General features: G+C 41.3%; 1 protein-coding gene across 4 annotated transcripts in view; it reads left to right on the forward strand.

Annotated features, from left to right (window-relative positions):
* VPS13D (vacuolar protein sorting 13 homolog D) overlaps positions 1 to 20,258 on the forward strand; it is a 247,335-nt gene that overhangs the window by 72,972 nt on the left and 154,105 nt on the right. For 3 of the 4 annotated variants that reach the window (XM_060088992.1, XM_060088993.1, XM_060088994.1), the window contains exons 32-39: positions 425 to 558; positions 2,821 to 2,976; positions 4,160 to 4,370; positions 4,900 to 4,974; positions 7,538 to 7,744; positions 9,193 to 9,282; positions 12,034 to 12,174; positions 14,799 to 14,921. In XM_060088992.1, coding sequence (XP_059944975.1) covers positions 425 to 558; positions 2,821 to 2,976; positions 4,160 to 4,370; positions 4,900 to 4,974; positions 7,538 to 7,744; positions 9,193 to 9,282; positions 12,034 to 12,174; positions 14,799 to 14,921 — 1,137 coding nt within the window. Of the gene's footprint in view, positions 1 to 424; positions 559 to 2,820; positions 2,977 to 4,159; positions 4,371 to 4,899; positions 4,975 to 7,537; positions 7,745 to 9,192; positions 9,283 to 12,033; positions 12,175 to 14,798; positions 14,922 to 17,301; positions 17,377 to 20,258 lie in introns of all 4 variants that reach the window. The other variant, XM_060088995.1, reaches the window with a different exon arrangement.

Genomic DNA, 20,258 nt, shown 5'->3' on the forward strand with positions numbered 1-20,258 from the left:
ATTCTTTGTAAACAACTTAAACAGCTACATAGATGACCTAGTGCTTTATGCTGCCTAACCAACATTAGTATCTGAATCTACTTCCTGGGATTTTTAAAACAGGTCGTCATTTGGCGAGGGAGCTTCTGAATGTCTGTTCTGCCTTCCAGGAGACCTAGCTTAAGACTATATGCTAAAGAGAGAAACTGCCTCCCAGTCTTTTCTGCCCGTGCAGTGCTCGGTCAGCTCAGCTGTGGCTGGCCAGATACAGAGAACTTGTTCGGGGTGGGAGTGAAGCAGAGTGTCGGCAGGCATCCTGCAGAACATACCTTTCTGGCCGATGTGTCAGCCCCCGACCCAGTAAATGTGCTGCTGCCTGGTTTGCGACAGCCTGCTGCTTTCCACTTCACAGCTTTGGCTTAGTTGACCATGCCGTCCTTTCCAGGCACGGAGTTTGTGGTCGTTGAAGATGTGTCCTGCTTCGATACCAACGCCATTATTCTCAAAGGCACCACAGTGCTCACCTATAAGCCCCGGTTTGTCGATCGGCCCTTTTCAGGAAGTTTGTTTGGCATTGAGGTAAGAAGTCTGTGTGTTGATTGAAACACTAAATGTTTGGCTCAAGAGAAAAGCATCTGGAGGAGAATTTTACCTCCTCAATTTTCATTCAGGGAAATAATTAACGGGATTGGAGGGCCCTTGTCCTCTTCTCTTCACTTTCTCCTCAAATCTGCCAGGTAATTCTGATGTGTGAGTTCAGTCCCCCAGTATCAGGCTGTGACTGTGTGGAGGCACTTTTACCTCTTGCTCTCTCACCCTCCCGTCCTCAGAAAGTCCGAGGAAGCTCTTCTAGTCCGCATTACCCCACCGGGCTCTTTGTCGTGTCCTCTAGTTCTGCAGGTCTAGGCCCTGGCGAATTGTGAAGGTGAGGAAGGGGTCCTTGTTTCTCCTGTATCCCCTTCCCCACCTTGAGTGCTTGTCCCTCTGAAGACCTAGGGCTTTGTGGTCATGGAAACTTGTCTATAAAAGTGTTAAGGACTTTTTGTGTTATCCTTCTGGGAATATCGGATCTATAAAAGGGCACGTCGAGAGAGTCAGGCCTGACCTAAAGGACGGAGGCTCTAATAGAGGGGCTTGTGGCTCTGATCTGATCTCATGAAGGAGCTAATTTGCCCTGGGATGGCTTTTGTAGCCAGAAAATTACATTATACAGTGTTAAGCAAAAACTGCCTTGCCTCTTTTTAAGCCAGGATGTGTGGAGACAGAAGGAGAATCGAGGTGGATTATTATCTCTGTCAAATGTTCTTAAGTCACTGATCTCAGCTAACATTCCTCTTGTTAGAATATGAGAATATTTGGTCAGGGATACTCATCATTTCCTTCCCATTTATGATTAAGCTTTTTCATGCCCAGTTCTTTCCAGTGGTATTTCAGAGGTTGAACGAACAAAAATTATTTTCACTGTCAGCAGCATATGGAACTTCTTCTTCTTCTTTTTTTTTTTTTTTTTTTTTCTGGTCAGAAATAGCTGACTAAAACCTGTAGAGATTTTATTTCTCTACCCCTTGTTTCTCTCATGTAAAGAAACCTCAGTGTGAGCGGAGGGATTTGCATGCTGGTGTGATGTGAGTTGGTCCTGAAATTGCGATTCGTCTGCTTTCCAAGCCACCACAATACCAGCTTTGAATGGAAAAGTTTAGTGATTAATTAATGAACTGTCAGGTACAATTGGGTTTTGTGTAGCAGAAGCCCCTGAAGGAAAAAGGAAAATGAAACTTTCCTGCTCCAAAGCCTTAGAAAAACTACATGGCAAAATATTTGAGATTCCTGGAAATTCCTTTCAATCTTGTTCTTTAGGCAGCACAATTGGATCTGAATTTTAAGACCACCCTAATACATCATTGGGGGAGAACTTATAAAGAAAGCAAAATGAGTTAATCTTGAATACAGAAGAGGACCTTGGTGTTGCATGTTTTTCAGTAGCACTAGAAAATGCCAAAAAGCGGGGAGGGAACAAGGGAGACCAAAGCAATGCTTTCTTCTGTCTTCTTGAGTGTGCAACATAATTTGGTCCTAGAATGGGAGTCCTCCCTCCCTTTTCTCTCCCCATAAATATGTTTTTTTAAATTACAGAACATTTCAAACATACACAAAGGAAACAGAATAATATAATGAACCCCTGTGTACCTTTCACCTAGGTTCAAAAATTAATGTATTTATTTTCAGTTGTGAAAGTAACAACTATATTACATAAAATTAGGGAAGGGGAGGGGAAAAAAATCACCTATCCCACCTTACATAATCTCTCTTGACATTTTGATGTGTTTCTTTCCATATGGTTATGGCATAATATTATTTTGATTGGGCTGCTTTTTCACATAACCTATATTGTACCCGTCTTCTTATGTTTCATATGGTCTTTTAAACTGTTCCTTTTAAATGGCCACAAAATATTCCACCGAGTAGATGTGATAAAACTTTGGTTGCTCTTAATTTCTTGATTAACTGTTAAATAATGGTTCAGTGAATTTTTCTGTGTTTTGCATTATTTCCTTGGGCTAGTTCCTAGTAGGAGGTAGGATTACTCGATCAAAGGGTGTGATGTTTTTAAGCCTCTTGTTACATATTGCTAAACTGCCTTTCCCACGGGCGAACCACTGCGCTCCTGGCAGTGGGTGAGAACCTCAGCCTCCCCCTTCACAATGTTCATTTCAGTGGTTGCTCTGGGCTTTTGATATTATAGGGCTGAGCGCTTCTGAGATGGTCTCCTTTTCTCCTGATGGTTAGACTCTTCCTGAATCAGACATTAATTCCTGCCATATTGCATATTTCACTCTCTAGGTGTTTTCATGCCGACTAGGAAATGAGCAAGACACAGCTCTTTCAATTGTTGATCCAGTACAAATTCAAGTGGAGCTGGTGGGGAATTCTTCTTATCAGAATAGTTCAGGACTGATGGATGCATTCAATAGTGAAGACTTCCCACCTGTCTTAGAGGTAATGATGACAAATCTGTGTAACACACTGAGACACTCTCAAACACTTTCCTTTGCTTGAACTACTTACTTAACTGTGCCAAACTCAACGACATTTTCGTTACTTCAGCAAATACAAAATAAATATGACAGTGTCTCTGCCCTAGAAGATCTTTCAGTCTTGTGGAGGATAGAAGACCTTTTAATTGTCTGGTGTGATCTTGAAGTTGTATAAAACTTTACAGAAAGCAGAGTTAGGAATATTGACTGTGAGTGAAGCTAAAAGTGAGTCTGATCAGAGGGGTAGGATGTAAATAGGCCGAGAAGGAGAGCATTCCAAATTAGGAAGCAGCAGAGTCAGGGGCAGAAATGGCCCAGCAGACCTGAGACCGAGGGAGGTCTCACTAGAAGAAAGAAGTCTATAGGGCAGTGAGGAGGAGAGGGGAGGAGAAGCAGAGCAGGTGAAGCCAGGCAAGGATGGCTTAAGACTTCGATGTTTTATTTCTTCGGTCGAGGGGGAATAATTAATTAGTAATCCATTTGAACCATAGGAGGATTGAAAGAGAGAGAAAAGCCATTCTGATTCTCGGGCTTCAAAAAAAAATGAAAAATGAGTAATAAATAAAGCACTATACCCAGACTTCAAACAGACATCCCATCTTAAAGTGGTCTTGTGTTGGTGTCTGTACTGCTTTTACCGGTGGTAGCTGAGTTGCTGTTGTCGGAGGAAGACCAGATTTTCAGAAATATTAATGTGGAACATGACTCATTGAAAGTTCTGTTTGAATAAAGGAGAGATAAAATTTGTTGGGTGGTCAGAGATTTAAAAAAATTAAATAGATTAAAGCAAAATGGATTAACAGAGTGTTGCTAACAGGTGATCCTGTCTCCACCAGAGCCATTCTCTGATTCTCTGCTCTGATGATTAATATGCTTGTATGAAAATCATTCTACTGAAGTATTAAGGCCCCTAGTAATTTTCCTTGCTTAGTATTTTGTATTTGGTACAGTTTTGTGACATTTGACCTCACAGCTGAGACATTTTACCTCATGGCTATTCAAGCTTAATTTCAAGATCTCCCCTGTCTTCACAATGAGAGATGTCTGTTGGATTTCTAGAACTTGAATTAGAGTGATACCTGTAAGGGGTGTGGACACAAAAGCAAGTGCAACTTTAAAAACTGCCACCTTTTAAATTTTGTTAGATTCAGTTACAGGCCCTGGATATCAGACTCTCCTATAATGATGTTCAGCTGTTTCTTGCCATTGCAAAATCCATCCCAGAGCAAGCTAATGCTGCAGTACCAGACACAGTGGCCCTGGACGCTAACTCCTTCAGCAGTTACCTTCCTGGTGCATCTCAAAGGGGAGAGGAAATCAGAGAAGCGACAAGACACACCTTAGACCCTGTCTTGGGTAGGTATTAACCATAAAACCCACTCAGTCTTCCCAAAACTCCCCTTCTTTTTAACTTTTCAGATTTTCTTTTGCACAGTTAAATTGTTCAGGGTATAATTGTGTCATTAAGTATAATTGTAGGTCATAAGTATGACTAATTTTTTTTAATTTAAAAATAAACAGCCCAAACCAACTGTTCTAGCCTACAGTATTTTTCCTTTTATAGTTTCTTCCAGAGATATGGATAATGCTAAGGTTTAATTTTAAACTTCAAGTTTTCCTCCAAAGTTATATGGATAATAATACTAAGTTTCAGTTGTAAGCATTTAAAAGGCAGCCAATATAGGGAAAAGACTTAAAAATTTCAGGGTACAGTTGATAAATTGTAATTAGGAGCTTACTTTTGCCTATAGCAGTGCAGTGTTTGAGTCCCCAGTTTCTGAATTTCTTTTCTTGTTTTTTTTGGTTCTTTTTTGCTTCAATTAGTCTGTGGGTTAATTTACATTAAATTACTTACAAACATATATATACCATTTTCCCCCTCTAGAGTTACAACTGGCTAGACTGCAGGAGCTGGGGTTTGGCATGGATGACTGCCGCAAAGCTCTCTTGGTGTGTCAAGGTAATTTGAATAAGGCTTTCCTTTATCCGCTGTTTATCTTGATAAACGGTAATGTTTGATAATGTTTATCTTTCCATGAGCTGGAGTGTGTTTTGGAGACCCTCCATGATTTTCTGTGGGCTAAAGATAATCTTGGGCCAGTAATAATGAGACACAGGATTTCATAGTGGACATGGCTGTGGGCTCTGGAGCTGACTGCCTGGCTTCAGATCCTTACTCTGCCACCTGCTGGCTACTTGTTCGTGACTTGGGCAAGTTTCATGTCTCTGTACCCGTGCTGAGGATAAGAGGACATCCCTCAGAGGTTTGATATAAAGAAGTCACTCTGTGCAAAGGACATGAGAAGGTACCTGACACACAGCACGTGCTCTGTAGATGTTAGCACTGTTGCTAGTGGGAGTGGTAATGGCGGTGACGCTGGTAGTCATGGCCATCTATTGAGCTCCTCTGGGCCTAGTCCTGCTTCTTGTTGAATCCTCATACCCTTGGAGGCAGGCATTATTACCCTCACTCCAGTTGGAGAGGCCGGCTCAGATAGGGTACGTAAAGTCGTCTCAAGCCACCTGTTAATGCGGGGCTGGGATGGCTTTGAAGCCAGGTGTGCCCGTGTTCTTTCCACTGCATCACACTACCTCTCCACCTCCCTCTTTGTTCCCCTTTCTCTTCAAATCAGAGATACAGCAAGAGCTGTATTTTCTCCCAGTCTTGATACTTGCATATATATTCTCTCTTTTTATTTCTCTACGTACTGTATACAGGCAGACCTTGGAGATATTGGGGGTTCAGTTCCAGACCACCGCAATAAAGAAAATATCGCAATAGAGCGAGTCATACAAATTTTTTGGCTTCCCGGTGCATATAAAAGTTACGTTTACACTATACTGTAGTCTGTTGAGTGTGCAGTAGCATTATGTCTTAAAAATGTATATGTCTTAATTAAATAATGCTATTGGAAAATGGTGCCAGTATACTTGCTCAACACAGGGTTGCCACAAATCTTCAATTTGTAAAAAGCACAGTATTAGCAAAGTTCAATAAAACAAGGTATGCCTGTGTATCCAACACACGTGTGTGTGTGTGTATATATACACACATGTAATATTATACATGTTGGTAGATCGTATTGCAAATACAATTTTATAGAATTATAATTACAATTTTATTATAATATATACTTAATAGCATCGTCTTCCCATGTCATTAACATTTGTAAACATTGATTTTTTTACATTGATCAGAGGATACATTATGATTTAACCATTCTTAAGTTGTTTTTCATTCTTTCATTATCATACCCAATTGTGTAATAAATATTTTTGTGTATGAACTTTTGTCTACATCTTTTAACTATTTCTTTGGTAGTGAGACTTAATATTGTAAAAACTGGATCAGAGAATATAGATATATTTTTGAGGCTCTTTGCTTGAATTGACAAATCTTTTTCGAAAAGGATTGTACCAGGTTAAACTTTGACCACTTAACATGGTTTCATCACAATTGTTTGCATTACCTGTCTTTTTCCTCTGGAGAAAATGAAGGTAGACCTAGTTATCTTGTGTTCCTTAGTTTTGTTTTTACCTAGTCATCATTGCTTCTTGGTTTAATTAACTTCATACCCCCTTAATGTTTACATTTCCTACTTTTTACTCTTTCTTTAACAATTCAGACACGTTAGGAAAATTTCTAAGAGCCTTTCGGATTTTAATTTTTATTTCTTTAGTAACTAAGGTTTATTTCCATCAATAACGAAGGCGATAATACCAACTGATGTTCATAGAGCCTTTGTTATATGCCAGGCTCTGATCTGAGAACCTCCCACGTACTCATTTGTTTCCTCCTCATGTCCGTCCTGTAAGCGGGTGCTGTCGGGCATAGAGAGATCAAGTAACTTGTCCAAGGTCCAACATCTGGTAAGTGCCAAGATCAGAAGCCAGGCCATCTTGCTCCAAAGCCCATGCCCTTAACCACTTACCACGGTTACATGCACTGGCCTCTGGTAATTTATAAGTGTGGGGTTGCATTGCTTTTCTTTTTTCTGTTCTGTTCTTTTTTATCTTTAGCAATCTGGTTGTGTTCAGGGGGTGTTATTTAATAGTTTTCTATTACACACATGGTTGAGAAGACAAAGTATGTACAACGTAAGAGATTTGAGAACACTTAACAAAGCAGCACATCAGGATATGCAAGACTACATAGGGACGATTAAGCGTTATAGTACCGAGTGGCACCTGGAATGTTGGATCCTCTCCTTTCCTCTTTTCTCCTCTCCTTCAACAGATGTCACAGTAGAGGAAGGATGGCTTCCTGGAGACATTTTGAGCCAGGTCGTGAAAGGTGCGGTAAACTTGAGCGGAGCTGTGCAGCAAAGAGGGCCTTGTTCTGTTTGCTAAAGAGCAGGATTCCTGTTATTGTGCTGTTTTTTCTTTGTTATGTCTGTCTGGCATTAAGGTTCTCTTGGGCTGTCCAGTAGGTCCCTATCAAATGTATTTCTCTGTTTCCTCTCTGATTTGCTTGAGTAGCTGTGGGAACGGATTGAACTGATCACCTTTTAATTTCTTTGCAGGTCAACTGAAAAAGGCAGCAAGTTGGTTGTTCAAGAATGCTGAACCCCTGACGTCTCTTGCCCTGGCCTCTAACAGCCGAGAGAGCCAGGTGGCTGCGCCGGCGCGGTTGATCTCGGGCGTGGAGATGAAAGCCGAGAGCGTGTGCATCTGCTTCATCGACGACTGCATGGACTGCGACGTCCCTCTCGCTGAGCTCACCTTCTCCCGTGAGTGCTCACCCGACCCTCGGGTTCATCGAGAAGACGTGCAGTGAACCGCCGTCTTTTCTTCATGTTGTTCATGCTCTCCCGCACTTAATAGAATGGGAGAAATTTAGATGACGGTTTTACATATGTTTTCCATTATTTGTATTTTAAAGAAACGTGTATTTATTTGCCATATGTGGCCTTCAGACCATGGCTTGGGAATAATAGAATTGTCATTGATGAAATTTCTGTTCTGTTAACAGCTCTAGTTAAATAATCCCTGGTCTCTCCATTTTGTTTATCTTTTCGTGTATCTAAAGATTGTAGGGAGTACTGTTATTAAAGGAATTTAGAAGATAAGCTTAGAAAGTAATGTTTCCAAGCTGTATGTCTTTTGAAAATTAAAAAACACAGAGGCTCACCAGAGTCTCCTCCGTAGGCCGGGTAGGAGGTGAAACCCTATTCACCTGAGAGCCGTCCTTCAGCAGAGTGGAGACCAGGGCAGGGGAGGGCTTTCTCCTCAGTCGCATCTTTGCAAGCTGTGTCAGATGAGGTTTCTGAGGAGAGTAAAGGAGAATCTCACTGCTGTGTTTACTTTTAATTTTCTTCTGTTTTGATCTTGCTAGCCTCTTTTCCCTTCAAGGAAAAGTTGATTCTGGGGATTTGATTTGACCTTTTACACATTGTGGAGATTTTCCTTTTCCCTATGCTTCTAGGCACCACAAGGGCCACTTGATTGAAACTAACAACTGGAATTTTGACTGTTTCCATGAGTATCTTTTCTGCAGAAAATAATTATTTCTTATTTTTCTACGGTACTCTTGAAATTTTGAGCTAATATTTATGAAGGCATGACTGTTCTCATTACTCTACCTTCTTTTCAGATATTCAGGTAGAAATATGTTTTTTAATGTTCCCACAGGCTTGAGATACACCTGGATGCTGGGGCCGGGATTGGTGGGGAGGCAAATGAGGCATTTCCCTCATTCACAACATTTAAAGGGGTACCATAAAACTCAGTAATTAAGATAAATGATATTTTAATGGAGTATTTTTAAAAATCAGAATTTATTAAAAAAAAACCATGATGAACAAAATATCAAATTTTGATACATCTGTGTGTTCTCCTATAAGATCATCAGTGTTAGCTGTAACTAACATCTCTTTGTTTTATTTTTATTAAGGTAACGTCAGTTTATAACATTCTATAAGCTTCTTGTGTACAGTATTATATTTCCATTTCTGCATACATTACCATGTGCTCACTACCAAAAATTTAGCTTCTATCCATCACCATACAGTTGATCACCCCTGCTCTCGCCCCTGTCCCTTCCCCTCTGGTAACCACTACTCTGTTATCTGTATCTATGTGTTTGTTTTTCTAACATCTCTTCTATATAATTTGTCAGCAAAAGAAAGTTTTGGTTGTTCCCGCCCCGCCACTGCAATAAGATTTGCTTTCATTGCAGGTGTGAATTTTCTGCAGCATGTAAGAACTAGCCCTGAAGGCTATGCCCACTTCACCCTTTCTGGAGATTATTATAACCGTGCTCTTTCAGGTCAGTATAATTATCATGGGATTTAAAAAATACACTTCGACATTTGCCTGGGCCTATTTCTACATAAACCCTACATGAGGCAAAGGGGTGGGATAGGACAGGGAAAGATGAAAAATAAGTGACTGCACAAGCACAAAAGGTACAGATTTTTCATATTTCTAAGAATATATTTGATAAGTCACAACTGAATTCTTTAAAAAGAAGTTTTGGTAGTTAATTCCTTTTCATCCTGGAGTTTAGCTCATTTCAGAACATGAAATTGCTCAATTGTGAAGGATCATTTGTCTGGCCTTGATAGTAGCTAAGTTTCAAGTGAGATTTAAGCCCATAAGCATTTTAAACTTCAGGCCTCCTCACTCCCTACTGGACTTGTTTGTCTCGTTAGAAGAGTACTGAGTCAGTGACAAGTATAACCTGCCGTACCTACTCCCTAGTGTAGGACACAGTTGATCAGGGCAGGCTGTTCTTCCAGAGACATAAACTTGGATATACTACAAGGTATTTTCAGGTTTCTTTCCTTCCATTGGAAAGACCAAGGTAAGGGCCTATACAGATGGACATTCAGGAGCCATCCTCTATCAGGGCTGAATAGTTGGAGCTGCGACGTTCTTTGCCTTAAGAGAGTTCTTCGTAGGTGTGGGTGGAGTAAACCAAGTTGTGTCGAAGAGGGGTTGCTCCCTTGATGTCATTGGAAAGTTAAGCTTCCAGTGTGTTGTGCTGCTGCTGATTGTTCTAGAGTACGTGTCACATTCGATTTTATATGTTAGTTAACATTCTCCCCTCTCTGATCTGGATTCACTTAAAGGCAACACTCTTATTTCCTAATTGTTCAAAATGTTTAACTTGAGAATAATGGCCCAAGCCTCGCTAGTTAAGAGAAAGTTTTACAGGGCACGTGGTAGCTATTTTTTTGAGAATCATTTATTTTCCCAGAGCAAATATTGCTTACTTTTAAAGTTGCATGAACGCATTCAGGTCATTAGTGCTAAATGGGGTGAGGAGATGAATGTACCGACATTACGCTACATGTTAGATTAGATTTGTATTGGTAAATCGCCTCATCTATGGCTGATGGAGTGTATTTAGAAAACTGTTAAAAAATTAACTGGCCCTGAAAAGTTGTCTTTAAAACTACAGTGAGATACCATTTTTCTCACCCAATGGACTGGCAAAAGGGAAGTGTGACACTACTAAGTATGGTGAAGATATGAGCCCTAGAACTCTTATTTCCTGCTGTCAGAATTGTAAATTGGGACAACCACTTTGGAAAACAGTTTGACATGACTTAGAAGCATACTCGGCAATCCTTCAATGTACTTCTTCTAGACCTGTACCCTAGAGAATCTCCTGTCTATGAGTACTAGGGAACAAGTACAAGACTGCTTCCAGAGTGGTCTTCCTAATAGCGGCAGAACTGGAATCAAGTGAAATGTCTCTTAGCAGTAGAATAGATAAATAAACTGTGGTATGTTCATAAGTGGATTACAGTTCAGTGGTGAAGATAATGTACCACAGCTACATGGCATCAATGTGAGTGAATCTTAAAGAATGCTATTGAGCAAAAATAGAAACTTGCCAAAGAATACACACAGGGACTTCCCTGGTGGTCCAGTGGTTAAGAATTCCCCCTCCAATGCAGGGGATGCGGGTTCGATCCCTAGTCGGGGAACTAAGATCCTACATGCTGCGGGGCAACGCAACAAAGATCCCGTGTGCTGCAACTAGGACCCGACACAGCCAAATAAAGAAAGAAAGAAAGAAAAAAAGAATACACACTGTTGGATTCTGTTTATGTGAAGATCCCTAACAGGACAAACTGTATTCTTAAGAAATGTATACATAGGTGATAAAAGTATAAAGAGCAAGGAAATGATTAAAAATTCAAGCTAGGGCTTCCCTGGTGGCGCAGTGGTTGAGAGTCTGCCTGCCGATGCAGGGGACACGGGTTCGTGCCCCGGTCTGGGAGGGTCCCACATGCCGCGGAGCGGCTGGACCCGTGAGCCATGGCCGCTGAGCCTGCGCGTCCGGAGCCTGTGCTCTGCAATGGGAGAGGCCACAACAGTGAGAGGCCCACGTACCGCAAAAAAAAAAAAAAAAAATTCAAGCTAATGGTTACTTGGAGTCGGGTGGAAGAGGTTTGGTGGGCAGTGGTACTCAGGGGCTCCAAAGGCACATACAATTTTCTGTTAAGCTGAATAGTGAGTACGTGAGTGTTTGCAGTGATTTTATTCTTTAAACCATACATATATGTTGTTTATATATAACTTTTGTACATATGACACGTTTTAAAATAAAAATTGGGAAAAATTTAAGTTAATGAATTTCAAGTATACCAATTTATTCAGCCAATGGGTTCTTGATGTAAGCAGGGTAATCAAATTTAATAGTTACTTCAGCCGCTGACACTATTTTTCCAACCTGAGTCTGAGACACTTTTTTCTACTTGAATATATCAAAAACAGGTCCTGCCTGCTCTTAAATAGAAGAGGGCACATACCCCCTGCCTTCCTTCCTCCCACCTCTGGGAGACCATGGTTGGGGTGCATGTGTGCTCTTGTACTCATGTCCTTGAGACAGTGCAGACATTTGTAAGGTGACCTGCAGCTAAAGATGGTGTTTCCATTGTGAAATCAAGTTGGAAATAGAAAGCTGTTAGCTATAGTATGTCCTTGCTGAGCATTTGTGAATGGTGTTCCCCTGTAAACTCTTGATATCTGCTGAGCAGATGTCTTATTTCCTGTGTTCTTTTAGGCTGGGAGCCATTTATTGAGCCCTGGCCGTGCTCTGTATCCTGGCAACAACAGGCAGCTAGTCGTCTCCATCCTCCTCGGCTGAAGCTGGAAGTCAAGGCCAAACACCGTTTGGATATCAATATCACCTCTGTACTAATTGGTGAGTGGAAAGCTGTCTTCAGAACATTGGTACCTTTCTGTGCGTAAGTCCCTTGTCTGGAAGACTGTTAATCCTGGTTTAGCAAATACTTGGGCCCGTACCAGACAGTTTACTCATCATGGCTGCTTTCCTGATAAACCCTAACCTGGCCTCATATTGCTTCTCAACCCATAGCTCTGGAGGTGGCATCCCATATTAATCCTCTCAGTGATCAAGCAAGAGCTTAGACTACATGGGAAACATTCATGTCCATGACGAACTTTCTCCCCATGATGCTTGGTCACTGGGACTTATTAAATGTCCTAGAAGTGAGTTTAGATTCATTTCTCTCAGACTGTTCACAGAATAATTCTTAAAAGGTATAATTTTGATTGTCTGTAGCAGGGTAGGTTGCTTGTGCTGTTTCCCATCAAGTAGCATGTTGACCTAACTCTGAAAATCACTGAGTTAAAGGGTTGCCAAGCTAATGGTGTGTGTTCTGAAAGTTTCTTTGACAACACTGAAATGTACATTCCGGGATTCGATGTAGTGTGTCAGAATCTTGTCTCTATACTTGTCTTTATATCAAAAGAAGAGTAACATCATCATATAGTCAGGTAGTGCCTACTTTCACCATGAAAACTATACTCAACTCTTTGAGTTACTGATCCACAGGATCTGATTTTTTGTAACACGGTAGTTATCTCTGAGTGATAGATAACACATAACTACAGTTGTGCCTCAGTATCCAAAGGGGTTGGTTCCAGCACCACACCCCATACCCCTCACCCACCCCCCACCCAAATCTGTGGATGCTCAAGTTCCTTGTAATAAAATGGCCTAGTACAATGAATACAGCTGGCCCTCTGTATCCGCTGCAAAACCCACAGATATGGAGGGCATACTATATTGAAAATCTGTGGACTTTCTTCAGTGTATGTGTTGGGTTGAGGCTCATAGAGAATATTCATTGGCTTATTCCATGTCCGACTAGGATGGAGAGAATGTATAGTGAAATGAGACTGTAAGTTTATTGATCCCCAGATTTTGAAACCACTGTTTTACCTTTACCCATTTCATTAATTTCACCAACGTAATAGTAAATTGATTTCATGATTCTTCCATATTATTTTGGTCCCCATGTTATTTCTTATATAATCTGTTCATCTGGAAGTTTAGATAAAGTTTGGGACTCTTCTTTGAAAAGCTACAGTAAACGAGAGCTAACCTCATAAGAGTTCTATTGATATTTCTGATGAGTATCTAATTAAAAATATCTTCCAAAAAGCATTCTTATCAGTGGCAAAACTGTTTTTTTTTTAAAGCTTTAATTCCTTATTCCTAAAACTGTGCTGAAACCCAGAAACATTGCTGTGACCTCTTAGTGTTTAAATAAATATCATTTCTGTAGTGAAATATTGGAGCTGAAAAACAGAAACTAACCATTCTTGTTTTAAAAAGTATAGTACTTGGGCTTCCCTGGTGGCGCAGTCGTTGAGAGTCCGCCTGCCGATGCAGGGGACACGGGTTCGTGCCCCGGTCCGGGAGGATCCCACATGCCGCAGAGTGGCTGGGCCCGTGAGCCATGGCCGCTGAGCCTGCGTGTCCGGAGCCTGTGTTCCGCGACGGGAGAGGCCACAGCAGTGAGAGGCCCGCGTACTGCAAAAAAAAAAAAAAAAAAGTGTAGTACTTATAAATGACCCAATTTCATTCCTTTTTATGGCTGAGTGGGAAGGAATCCCAAAAAAGAGGAGATGTGTGTATATGTATAGCTGATTCACTTTGCTGTATAGTAGAAACTAACACAACATTGTAAAGCAACTATACTCCAATAAAAATTAAATTAAAAAATAAATTAAAAATGTAGTGCTTTAATTAGTATAAAAGGTCTTTATCCAAGTGTGATGTGTAATTATTTTGCTCTTCCCGTTATAATTCTTCTCTCAAAAAAGTAAAACCACTCCTGGACAGTTGTCAGCTGGATTTCAGCCTCCTGAGTTTGGTGGTTTTTTAAATAGCCTCCCAACTGGTCTTTCTGTCTCCAAACCCTGCCCCTTAGCGTGGCATGGCATGCCCTTCACAAAGCAAGTTGTCCTCTTTTCTAGACTTCTTTGCTATGTCCCTGTACCCCAGTATGTTGTACCAAGTCACACCGAAGTATTCAGTGTTCCCTAAGTGTGCCATGTACTTTCATGTCTTGAAGTCTTTGCATATGCTGTTCTCTCTGCCTGGAATTTCCCTGTGTCCCTAACCCTATTGGTAACCCTACCTATTCTTCAAGACCCCGAACAAAGGTCCTTACCTCTGAAGATTGCCATGTGCTTTGGTGTGTATTCTTCCACTTCTGCCAAAGCAGAATAAATCTTCCCCTGTTATGCGCTCCCATAGCATTTTATTTGTATCTTTGTTTTAGCTCCTTTCACATTGTGGGATAGTTTTGTGATGATGGTTGTTTTGTTAATGTTAATTTCTTCCAGTGGAATATGAGGTTCTTCAGGGGACCAGCTTTCTCAGAATCTAGTGTGGTGCCTAGCATTTAGTCAGGCATTCGATTAAAGCTTGTTTTGCTGAATTGAAGTCATCTGACTTGAACACCCAATCCTTTCTACTTCTGTTCTTAATTATCTTTGGGGACTTTTTTCTAGATCAATATGTAAGTACCAAGGAATCGTGGATGGCAGATTACTGTAAACAGGACAAGGAAATAGATTCAACCACATCAGAAGACTGGATGGGCTCTTCAGTGGATCCTCCATGCTTTGGACAAAGTAAGATTTTTCTCTACAAATGTTTGACTAAATCACCTTTGACCTACAGAGCCATGTTTCATTGAGAAATTCCAATAGAACCATCATTTTCTATGGAAAAACCTACAGGAAATTCTGTCTTCTGTAGTTCTGTTTTAGTCTTTGGAAGGGACGTTTTTTCTGGCACAAAACGCTGAACTCCTAATATGAGCTCTAATTTCACCATTGCGGGAGAGGAAGGACCTGCAGTATGCAATTCCTAAGTTCTGGTCATGTGGCAATGTGAACTGGGGCACCTGGAGATGCATCAGGAGTGGCCATTGGTCAGTTTGTGTTTTACTCATCAGAACATTTTAATTGATTGGACTTTTGGTCTGGATCTTTAAGAACATCTTTTCAGTTTTCTAAATCTAGAGACAGAGAGGTTGGATATATTCTTGAAGAGAGGGAGGGCAGGCTCCCACGTGGAAGCAAGTACTTAAAGGGGGGCCCTGTACTATAAAGTAGAAGAGAATTGAATACCCAGCCTCTTGAAGAAAGAGGAGTCAGTGTGTTCTCTGTTAACAATGTTTTCTTTCCTTATTTAATGCTTCGCCATGGAGCTCTCATTTCCTCAGAGCTGGGGAGATTGTGATGGCCAACTGCGTGGTCCTTAGTTGTTCCACAAGCCATTGTCATCCAAATTCAACTCAGCCCCAGTTCTTTCAGTGTGGTTTCTTTGGGGAGTTTTGGCTGGACTTCACATAGTTCATGAATACTTAACTGTTCCATCTGGTCTGCAAACGTGTCATGGGAAGATGGATTTTCTTAGTGTACGAAGTATTTGGTTAGTCTCTCCTCAGGGTGTATAAATGGACTTTCTATCTGCCTTGTACTTCTCGGAGGAGGGACAAGGACACGTCAGCTCTGCTTGCTCTCTATTCCCAGGCTGTTGCTTCTGAGTCTCAAGGCCATTGCTTAGGAGCCAGGGCTTTTCAGATATCATCAGCTTCAATTCTGGCTCCTCCTCTAACCTTCCCAATTTGTGTGTCAAGAGAATGTAATGTAGTCTACCCAGAAGACTCTGAATAATCTTTGTAATATGTAATGTGTCCTAGAGAATGTGTTTCTAAAAACATTATTCATGCAGAGGGATCTTAAATCCAGACTCAGTGCAAACACTAGGAAGGCCGAATCTTCAGGATTCTGATGAAGGAGCTTTCTTTTGTCGCTCTCCCACTGCTCCCCTCCCTCTTTATTTTAACATCTCCTCTTTTTTTATAGTTAATAAGCTACCTTATCTATGTTAAATGCCTGCTAAATTAAATCTGGATTTTTATTTACTTACAGATCTTTATGGTTACTTAGGCTTATAAAGGTGTAATATATCTTTTTTATTAGGCATACACGAACATACCTAAATTTCCAAACCTCTTTACTTATTAAGAATTCTTGGATGGTAGAATAGCAGATGGGATTGTATTCTCTTCCTAGGCCTACTAAAATAATTGTCGGGCATTCGTTTTGAAAGCCAGGAGGTTTGAATCTTGTTGAACTGATCACAAACCTTCAGCTCTTATTTAAGAATATTTAGTCACATTCCCCCCAAATTTGTGTATTTTATTCAGGCCAGCTTCAAAATGAGCCCTTGACTTAGAGGTTCTTAATATGAAATTCAGCCTAAGGGAGCTGCTGATTTCTTACTGTTCCTTTAGCAGGGGAAAGAAAATAATGGCCTCATTTTTGACATAATTATTGGCTTTGTTCAGGAAGGGCTGAGATTCTGCAAGTACACCTGGATGGTATGGCACCTTAATTATTAGTTCATTAGTTTTGTATTCAAGGACATTTTGTGGAAATACCAAAAAAAAAAATTCTAAAAGCTTCCATGTTTAATGTATAATATAAATAATACCATGAGATAACTCCTCAGAAGAGGCTGTTGAAACTTGGAACACAGACTGATTCCTTCCCTTGAATTTTTGAGACCCGGGGGGGATTAGCATTCTACTGCTACTGCCTTTTCCATTTGGAATGGAGCAACTCCCACTAAAATCTGTACTGATTGCTCTTGGTAACTTTTCTATGCCATGTGAGAACATACATGCTTTAAATTAAAAATCCTCAAAAGGCTTGTCATTCTGTTCAAGTGACTGTGAGTACATTTTCTTTCCCCGATTGTGAAAAGAAGGAGCATGCTCTGTTAGCACAGCCTCCACATTAAAAGCCAGCATAAAAACTGTCTTGCTCACCTTGTCAAGTACCTCCTTAGCTCTTAGTAGTCACTAAAGGAATGAGCCTGTAAGTGCATGATGCTTGCTATTTTTGTAATGTACTCTATTTGTGCTTATGTTTTGGAGATGAGTCTTCTTTTTCACTATATTGTTTCTTATGCTCTAACATTGTCTCTCCTGTCTACCAGGCCTCCCCCTTGTCTACCTTAGAACTAGGAGTACAGCCAGTCTGACTAACCTAGAGCACCAGATCTATGCTAGAGGTACAGTATAGCCAAGCGAGGGCTTGCTTTATTTTCCTGTTTTAAGAACTGCCTTGTACATCGATTTTCTGTGAATATGGGACCTGAATGGGGGTATACCCAGTTGTGAACACTTTGCTTTAGTAACAGGAAAGATCATTTCCAACTAATGGACAAAGTGGCATCTTATATCAGAAGGAAGTGATGTGCTGATTCTTATTCTGTCTCTTCCATCTGCTTTAACCCTTACTGGAAATGGAATCAACTTCACAGTGAATGATGCAGAAACATCCAATGTCAGTTAGAGGTGATGTCTCACACTGAAAAGCAAATGAATGGAAGAAAACCATCCTCCATCAAGCAGTGCTACAAGTCTTTGTTTATAGATTACTCAGTGAATGTTATTCTTATGGTAATGCAAGGGGCTGGTGGAATAGGAGCTATAAAGATCAGGAATAGAGCTAAGAAAAGAATTTCCAGTAAATAATTACTTAGACACAAATCTTAATTTCTTTAGAAATGAATTGAGGTTCTTAGGAGGTAGAAAAGAGAATGTTCTTTGTTTGTATCTCTGATCCTTTAAGGTTCCTTGAGAATTTGACTGGTAAGTAAATACGAGAGGAAAACATCATAAACATCAAGGAATTAGAATCCCAAGATGTTCAGTTCTTCATTTGTTTGAAGGAGTGCAGTTTAATTTGAATGATTTATGTTTATGCTTGGCTAACACCACCAGATCCCGGGTCATGGTATATTTTGTAAAAAGGGCCTTTTGAGCTTCCTCTACTAGAAGTTCAGAGCAGGGATATTAATGTGTGGGGGCAGTATTATGGTTTTTTTCTGAAAGGTTTTCCCAGGATGGGTGTTCATGGGGAGGGCTCACAAGGCCCAGGATCCATGGATTTATACTTCTCAGCTTTTCTATATCTGTTATTTCATCTTTCAGGCTAAGCGAAGCATTATTCCTTTTTAGCATGGGGACAGAAGCTCAGAGAAACTAAGTAACTTGCCTCCATTCACATGACTGGCTAGTAGCAGACCTGGGACTTTAATCTATTTCTCATGATTTACAAGCCAGGTCCTTTCTGATAGTCTGAGCTGCTTACATAGCATAAGAACCCGCACTGTTTATAATGGCCACATTGCCCTGGGAAGCAAATCCGCAGGGGCAGACATTCCTCAGGCGGAGCCATTTAAGCTGAACTTGGACATGAGGAGCTTGGGGTTCTTTCAGCCTATGAACCAATTAGGTGTGGTCATTAGAGGAGGTTTTCTGAGGCCACCAATGAATACTGTTCTCTTTGGTGGACTTGGGGAGTTCTTTTTTTTTTAAAGTTTTTTTATTATTATTAATTAATAATTAATTAATTATTATTATTATTTTTTTGCGGTATGCGGGCCTCTCACTGTTGTGGCCTCTCCCGTTGCGGAGCACAGGCTCCGGACGCACAGGCTCAGCGGCCATGGCTCACGGGCCCAGCCGCTCCGCGGCATGTGGGATCCTCCTGGACAGGGGCACGAACCCGTGTCCCCCGCATCGGCAGGTGGACTCTCAACCACTGCACCACCAGGGAAGCCCAATTAATTTATTTTTGACTGTATTGGGTCTTCGTTGTTGTGTGCGGGCTTTTCTCTAGTTGCGGCGAGCGGGGGCTACTCCTTGTTGTAGTGCGCGGGCTTCTCACTGCGGTGGCTTCTCTTGTTGCGGAGCATGGGCTCTAGGCGCAGGGGCTTCAGTAGTTGTGGCACGTGGGCTCAGTAGTTGTGGCTCGCAGGCTCAGCAGTTGTGGCACACGGGCTTAGTTGCTCCGTGGCATGTGGGATCTTCCCGGACCAGGGCTCGAACCCATGTCCCCTGCGTTGGCAGGCGGATTCTTAACCACTGCGCCACCAGGGAAGTCCAGACTTGGGGATTTTATTCTCTGGTGCTGTGCCCAAGGCAGGTACACAGTTGATTTGGACCCTAGTGTGGAAGATGTCAGATCTGTCCCCTGGTGTTGAGTTTGGATTTGTGAGCACTCCGTGTATTTTTATCCTCAGAGAGGCAGGTTGCTGAGGTCTCTGCTGGTATGTGTAATCCACACAAGAAGCTTGGGGACCTTAGCAGTGTGCCTACCCAGGCTACTTAATTCCAAAGCAATACACTCGTGAATGTCTTTATATGGATTCCTAGCACTTTATTCTGTGTTACAATGTGATCAAAGCCGTTTGCCACCTGTTCTTTTTAAATCTAATTTGCAAATGGAAACTTTGAGTCTGGCTCACAGTGGGATATGAAAGCACATCTGGCTTCTTTTCCTCCTGGGCCCTTTATCTCCTGTAATAAAGCAGAGCAGCTCTCTCGCTTAGGGAGAGGGAGGTGCCTTTCAAGGTGCCACAGTGAGCACCGTTTACCCTGCTGACAGCTCTGAAATTTTTTACTCCCCCTCTGCTCTTGTCCGCAGCCTCACAGCTACTCCTTAATTTTCAACTTGATGAACACTAATTTTTTTTTTTTAAAGCAAACCTTGGAAACTAAGTGAGGCCATTGGGATGAGAAATGGGCATATTCTAGGCAGAGATTATAGGTATTTGGGGTGTCTCTAAAAGCTAATCACAAAATTGTGGGAACACGCTGGAGACTACTCATTTATCTAGACACCCCTGAGCTGTTGTTCTTACCAAAACAGAACTTGCCTTAACCTGAGGTGGCTTGTTGTGCAGTGTTCAGAGCACTAACTTCTGAAAACTTTAGAAGCTACAAAGGGAAAACAAAAATGTGATTACTTTTTGAAAGACATGACGCTGACTTACGATATTGCCCTGTGCTGTTCTCGAGGAGTGGGAGAGGCAGGCCCTGGTGCAATTTGCCTTCTTCGTTTCACTGGCAGGAAACATGCGGTCCTGGAAGACGAATTGAATTG

Source organism: Mesoplodon densirostris, chromosome 2 (genome assembly GCF_025265405.1).
Source record: "Mesoplodon densirostris isolate mMesDen1 chromosome 2, mMesDen1 primary haplotype, whole genome shotgun sequence".
NCBI classification, from domain to species: domain Eukaryota; kingdom Metazoa; phylum Chordata; class Mammalia; order Artiodactyla; family Ziphiidae; genus Mesoplodon; species Mesoplodon densirostris.